The sequence below is a fragment of the Mandrillus leucophaeus genome, unplaced genomic scaffold, assembly GCF_000951045.1.
Source record: "Mandrillus leucophaeus isolate KB7577 unplaced genomic scaffold, Mleu.le_1.0 Scaffold169, whole genome shotgun sequence".
Taxonomy (NCBI): Eukaryota; Metazoa; Chordata; class Mammalia; order Primates; family Cercopithecidae; genus Mandrillus; species Mandrillus leucophaeus.
Genome location: NW_012101687.1, coordinates 3,379,752 through 3,386,795, shown reverse-complemented (window position 1 = coordinate 3,386,795; position 7,044 = coordinate 3,379,752). Strand labels below are relative to the sequence as shown.

At 39.9% G+C, this 7,044-nt stretch overlaps 1 protein-coding gene across 1 annotated transcript; it reads left to right on the top strand.

Annotated features, from left to right (window-relative positions):
• Positions 1-403: 403 nt before the first annotated feature.
• On the top strand, positions 404-5,839 carry IL22 (interleukin 22). The gene is made up of 6 exons (XM_011976587.1): positions 404-426; positions 515-746; positions 1,200-1,265; positions 1,382-1,525; positions 2,453-2,518; positions 5,204-5,839. The coding sequence occupies exons 2-6, from the start codon at positions 561-563 to the stop codon at positions 5,279-5,281; spliced, it is 540 nt and encodes a 179-aa protein (XP_011831977.1). The 5' UTR covers positions 404-426; positions 515-560; the 3' UTR covers positions 5,282-5,839.
• The last annotated feature ends 1,205 nt before the right edge of the window (positions 5,840-7,044 follow it).

Sequence of the window (7,044 nt, the reverse complement as noted above, 5' to 3'; positions counted from 1 at the left end):
TCTGATCACCTCCAATGAGATAAGAATCTATAAAGCGGGTAGGAAAATGAGTTCGTGACCAAAATGCTTACTCAGCCACTATAGGAGATCAAAAAAATTTATACTAAATCTGAACTCTACTAAGACAAAACAATTGTTTTCTTTGAAAAATATGTAGGGTTTAGAAAATTTCTGGGATTTGTCTGTAAAATACCCCCTGGGCTCTAATAGTGACGTTTTAGGGAAACACTTACATCTCAAGGTGGGAAGAATAGAGGTGGTGTTTTGTGGGCTCCTGTGGTGGTTAGGTCGTTCTCAGAAGACAGTACTGGAAATTAGATAATTGCTGATGTCACATTTTGCACAATTAAAAAAAAGTCGGTATCCTGGGGGCTATAAAAGCAGCCGCTTCTACCTTCCCCATCACAAGCAGAAACTTCAGAACAGGTAAGCGTTTCGGCAAACTTGGTACAATTGGTTAGTTTGATGAAATACTTCTTGACTAATTTTGTTCCTTCACGTTGTTTTCGACCAGGTTCTCCGTCCCCAGTCACCAATTGCTCGAGTAAGAGTTGTCTGCAATGGCCGCCCTGCAGAAATCTGTGAGCCCTTTCCTTATGGGGACTCTGGCCACCAGCTGCCTCCTTCTCTTGGCCCTCTCGGTGCAGGGAGGAGCAGCTGCGCCCATCAGCTCCCACTGCAGGCTTGACAAGTCCAACTTTCAGCAGCCCTATATCACCAACCGCACCTTCATGCTGGCTAAGGAGGTATGCATCTCAATGCTGCGCTTTCTCATTGGATCTACTTGGAACCCAAATCGTTCTTACACTTTTCTTCAGAGCACCTCTAAGAGCTTTAGGAACCCATTGTTTATCCCTGCTGGCAGATAAATTTTCTGCTTTTTCAGAGACTCTTTGGGAATCTGGCCTTTTTTTTTTTTTTTTAACTTGAACTCCTTCCTTCTATTTTGGCCTTTATGATACATGTGATGAATTTTTCCATTCATGTTTTAGTTAAACTCGGCCATTCAATAACCCATCTGATGATTTTTTTTTTCCTTTATGCCTTTGTGCGTTGTCCTAAACTTATGCACACATCTGAATTCTGTTTCTAGTCTTTATGGGGTTGCTCTGGGGAGAGGGGATGGGGCACATGTCTACGTACAGATTTTTTTTCTATCTGCTCAATGTCCAGGCACTTAGTCTTTTCTTCTCTTCCAGGCTAGCTTGGCTGATAACAACACAGACGTTCGTCTCATTGGGGAAAAACTGTTCCGCGGAGTCAGTGTAAGCTACAGTTGTGACGAGCAGGGCCGTGTGCCATCCATGGGTACTTGGATTGGTGGTAATGATGATTTAGGTCTCATCCCTTATGACCCTTGCTGTTTCCCTTCCACCTGTAGATGAGTGAGCGCTGCTATCTGATGAAGCAGGTGCTGAACTTCACCCTTGAAGAAGTGCTGCTCCCTCAATCGGATAGGTTCCAACCTTATATGCAGGAGGTGGTGCCCTTCCTGGCCAGGCTCAGCAACAGTCTAAGCACATGTGTAAGTTCAGCTCTCAGCCTATGCCCATCTACCCCTCCTTCCCTCCTTCTTCCACAGAGACCCCCTTACTCCGATTCTCTCTTCTCCCCTATACCCCTAAGCTAGCAGGAAGAAGTGTCTTGGCAGCAGTATTATCAGGAGTCATTTAGGATCACAGAGTGTTTGTTTTTGCTTTTGATTGAGTCACATCTTGAGTTTATAGTGGTGAAGGGGGTCTGGAACTTAAGTGTATAGAAGCCGCATTGGTTTGTCTCTGGAAAAAAGGCAACTCAGGTTGTGTAAGGTGAGAAAGATGTTGGGAAAAACATCTAGATGTGGAAATGGATCCACTGAGTCTAAGTTGTTGAGGGGAGGGGATGGCATGCAGAGAAAGTAGAAGAGAAAGTGGGAAATGGGAAGGCTTAATGTCAGTGGTGTGTCGGCAGACTTGCCCTGTTGATGTCATGGGAAGTGACAAAATCGGAGGCGTGTGAACTTGATGCCGCTGAACATATGAAACTACGAAAAAAAGTTTGAGTGGAGTGGGCCCAGTCAAAGGCCCTAGGACTTACTGAAGAGGGCTTAATTTTCACATAAGATGTTTTATGTACATTTCTTGTTCTGAGCATGCTGTTTTGTGGAGGTATGATTGAGGTTTTATTCCTTATAGAATTTGCATAAACCACTCCGCTGTTTCCACAAACGCAAACCTCAGTAGGATTTCCCAAAGATGAAGAGAGGTCTCTTGTAAGGGAAGTGACTGGATTCTGGTGTCCAAGGGAATTCAAGAGCTCAGGAAATCTAGGTCACTGTTGAAATCTAGGTCATTGTGGGCAAAATTACTAAGAGTTTTAATTCCAGGTGAATTGTACCGTACCTCCACGGGTGTGGAGGTTCATGAAGTTTCAGCACAACATTAAGATAGTTATTCTTGTTTTTGTTTTATAGCACATTGAAGGTGATGACCTGCATATCCAGAAGAATGTGCAAAAGCTGAAGGACACAGTGAAAAAGGTAGGACTGATAACTGTCAATGCTAAGTCATGCAATAGGAGAGACAAATGCTGTTTTTCTTTCCTTTCTTTCTTCCCACCACTTTGTGACTTTTCACTTGATTCTCCTACCACCAGGGTGATTACTTTGGTGTCTGTGTCTGCAGAGATATCTATATATCTAGAAGTCAGTTTCCAAATTTTGCAAATTGTAGAATTCTAGAACTGGCTGGAATCTTAGGTTGTCCAGTCACATTACCTCACCTTCTGGGGAAGGCAAGTGGCAGAGACAGGGCTGAATACAGGTCTCCTGAATCCCAAGCTAACACTTTTCCCGGCAGTGATACAGATTAGTTTCATTAATTCTTAGGGAAATTTCAGGTTCCTATTGACTCATGTAATCTGAAGAAGCACTTGTTTAAAAACAGAAAAGTGCCTATGGGCAAATTTATTTGAAGTCTTTTTTGAAGGCATTCATCCATTGCTTTGAAACTTGGAGGAATAAACTCAGAACAACAATAAAAGAGCTGGACTTGCATATAGGGCTAATTTCTGGAGTAATCAGAAATTACTGATTATTATCAGATGATTAAAGATGCTTATTTTTAATTATCATAATATCTAACAACTATTGATTTTAGTTTAAAATCAAGAGCAGATAACACCTGATCTCTTTTATACAAATTCAAATAGACTAAAAATGTTAGTAAGAGATTTATTATAGTTAAATGGAAGTCTGAATTGGTAAGCCTTTTTTTCTTCCTCTCTCCCTTCAAGACCTTCCATTCTAGTTTCTTCCTTCATTCCCTCAATAAACCCCTAGTGAGCATTTATCCACAGTGGGCTGGTGTACATTTCTATAGTGAATGATACCATCATGTGGCCTATTTGGTGAAAAGAACAACAATGGAAGACTTAGACTAACAATAGTGACTCACCCCAAAACCGGAGGAATGATTAGGAGCAGTGAAAGTGATGCTCTTACAAGCAGGTCCAAGTAAATACTCAGAAACATGAAGGTTCCAGTTGATGGAATTTTCAATAATAAGCTTAACCTTAATTCCCCCTTTTTTCCTCTTGACTTTTTAAAAAAGCATTTCTTCCTGAGCATCATTTAATGAACGTGACTGTTTCTTCCTTTGATAATTGAAGGCTTTGTAGTTTTATATTGTGAAGCTCAGTTCTCTTGTTATGGAACTATTATCTAGACATGGAGGGCTGAATGTTAGCATGTCACAGACAAGACGTGCTTTACACATCTTGCTTAAAAAATTCCTGATTTCAGCTTGCTTGTTGTCTTTAGAAAAGTGAAGTGTGAGAGAGGAAAATCTCATGGTGATCTGGGTAATTTTCAAGGCCTTTAATCCATTTTGAAAGAATCAATTTCCTATTTGCAATGATTTGCCACATGGAAGAGTGATTATGCTTTTTTGCTGGTACCTTCAGAAAGTACAGGCGGGAGAGGAATGTTGTTCAGAGAAAGATCAACAGGAGGAGAAACTGCCAGAGCTGTCTGAAATAGGGTGGTCTCGGGAGGCATTAATTCCCTCTCGCTGGGGGTAAAAGCAGAGCACAGGCTGGTAGTAAAATGCATGACAGATAGTAGGGGAAGATAAACTTTAAAATTCTTTATAGTCTTGGAGTCTTTGAGATAGAAAAGCATATCTTTTTGGCTTTATGTCAAAAGAAGTATGGAAAGGTGAAAGGGTGGAAGAAAGCAGGAAAAGAAAGAACAATGTACTGTGTAGAGGATAATGGTGACAAGGTTTTTCTTGAAATAATGCAAATATGATAGATTAGAGGAATTTCAATAGGGAATGCTTTTCACTTGAATTTGGGTTTCCTCTTCCATTAAGTTTGGGAGCCTCATCTGCATTTGACTTGGAGGGAGAAAGAATGAATGTTAGGACCTCTATTTGGTTTTCTATTAACTAAAGCAAGTGGAAAAGACTTATTTGACATTTTTCCCACAAAAGTGAAAACTTGTCTTTTACTCTTTGTCAAAATGGTGGAAACAGAAAAAAACTCAATGTATTGGTAAATATATGGTTTGAAGTCTTCTGAGCTGAGATGTTTTAAATCAGGAGTGTCCAATCATTTGGCTTCCCTGGGCCACCTTGAAAGAATTGTCTTGGGACACACATAAAATCCACTAACACTAACAATAGCTGATGAGCTAAAAAAAAAAAAAAAAAAGTCCATGCATAAATCTCATAATGTTTTTAGAAAGTTTATGAATTTGTGCTACGGTGCATTCAAAGCTGTCCTGGGCCACGTGCAGCCCATGGGTTGTGGGTTGGACAAGCTCTTTATAAGCCATCTGTCATAGATAGTTTTAGTGTTGCAAAACAGGCCAAGGCATAATGGGTGGCACTCAGGATCCCCCAGATCCCAGCTTCACTTCAGTCTGCTTGCACTGGTTAAGAAGGCGTGGTCAACCCTCTGCCCAGCTTTTAAACAGCTTCATTAGTGTGAGGTGCACCTGAAATTGATGCCTGCTGGTGGCCTCTCAGTCCAGAGAGCTGTCATTTTAAGCTCTTTGGCAAATCATACAATACTCTTGCTAAAGGGGTATTACGATGAATGTTTTACAAATGCTTAAAACTCGGTTTCTGTCTCCATCAACCTAATCTTGCAATTTCTAATTTGTTCACTTTAGAAAACATGGCATAAATGCTCAAATACTTTTGCATTCTTATTTTCACAGCTTGGAGAGAGTGGAGAGATCAAAGCAATTGGAGAACTGGATTTGCTGTTTATGTCTCTGAGAAATGCCTGCATTTGACCAGAACAAAGCTGAAAAACGAATAACTAACCCTTTTTCCCTGCTAGAAATAACAGTTAGATCCCCCAAAGCGATTTTTTTTTAACCAAAAAGAAGATGGGAAGCCAAACTCCATCATGATGGATGGATTCCAAATGAACCCTTGCTTTAGTTACAAAGGAAACCAATGCCACTTTTGTTTGTAAGATCAGAAGGTAGACTTTCTAAGTATAGACATTTATTGATAACATTTTATTGTAACTGGTGTTCTATACACAGAAAATAATTTATTTTTTAAACAATTGTCTTTTTCCGTAAAGAAGATTACTTCCCATTCCTTTAGGGGAAAAAATCCCTAAATAACTTCATGTTTCCATAATTAGTACTTCATATTTATAAATGTATTTATTATTATTATTATAAGAATACATCTTATTTATATCATTTTATTAATATGAATTTATTTATAGAAACATTATTTGATATTGCTACTTGAGTATAAGGCTAATATTGATATTTATGACAATAATTATAGAGCTATAACATGTTTATTTGACCTCAATAAACACTTGAATATCCTAAGTCTTGTGGCTTTGTGATTTTTCTCCTTTACTATCATCATCATCATCATCATCATTGTCATGTTACCATTCCTATAACTTTATTCTTGACTCTAAGAAAATGAGGTAGCTATTAGTATTATTCCAATTTTACAAATGAGAAAGCTGCATTAGAGACACGTTAAGAAACATTTTATAAGTAGTTGACCCTTATTGAGCCAGGTCTATCTGATTTCAAGGCTCTCTGCTATAGTGCCTATATTGGTTTATTAGGTTGACTCAGCATGTACCTTTGAAAAGAAAAAAGGTAAGAAATTGAAAAGAACTTATCATAAGTCATTTATGGATAAAAGAAAGGAGTGATGATGCTGGAGAGAAATACATGTTGCCTCTATTGCTATGGATAAACTGTTTTAGTTCTAGTTCAGGCCTACTGAAAGGTGCACTCTCCAGTCTCCCTGAAAGTGAGACACTAAAGGAACAGGAAAGCTGTGTTTTGGGGAGTCTTTCCTACTAGTAAATTTAGCACTGATAGGGAAGTCTCATAGGTGGAAGATGGGCAAGATACTATGAAACACACAGAGAGAGGGAAAGGGTTTCATCTTCAAAATTTGTACAATGCTACAGAGAAGAGAGAGAAGAGGTAGAGATAAAGGTTGGATTTGTTCTGCCAAGAAGAATGGACAAAGGATGCCAGCAATGAAGAGCCGTTCCTGGGGGAAGGGCTTTGAAAGATTGTGTAGGTCTTTTCATATAAGGTCAAAGTCAATGATAGGAAGTAAGTCGTCATCTGCTAAGGTATTTTCTTCTCCAAGCAATCAGGAACCAACTTTGCAGGTCACTTGCCAGTTGTTGGCCAAGTTCCTGCAGGATTAGGTCCAGCCTGGTGGTGAGAGGGGAGCACATAGAATAAATTCCCAGCAAGCCTTTGTCTATTCCCGGCAGTCAGCCCCTCTTTTGCTAACTTGCCCGTTGCACTCTTGCAACATATTTTCATACTTTCTCTAGTAAATCTGCCTTTCTTTACCCACAATGGTCTTGGTAAACTCTTTTACCACCTGTGCCACCAGCCTCAGATAGTTGTCGCTCACCCACAACATTCTGGTGGCCCGTATGGGGTGCTCTCTCTCCTCATGGGGATCTCTCTCCATACGGGGGCTCTCTCTCCTCATAGGGAACCCTCTTGCCTCTCTCTCTTTCCCAACTTGGAACCCTCAGTGGATA

Bases quoted from the DNA above. Each gene is read 5' to 3' on its own strand.
- IL22 (XM_011976587.1), top strand. From the start codon at position 561: ATGGCCGCCCTGCAGAAATCTGTGAGCCCTTTCCTTATGGGGACTCTG. The intron at 1,266-1,381 runs GTAAGCTACAGT...TTCCACCTGTAG, and splicing joins AACTGTTCCGCGGAGTCAGT to ATGAGTGAGCGCTGCTATCT. The intron at 2,519-5,203 runs GTAGGACTGATA...TTATTTTCACAG, and splicing joins TGAAGGACACAGTGAAAAAG to CTTGGAGAGAGTGGAGAGAT.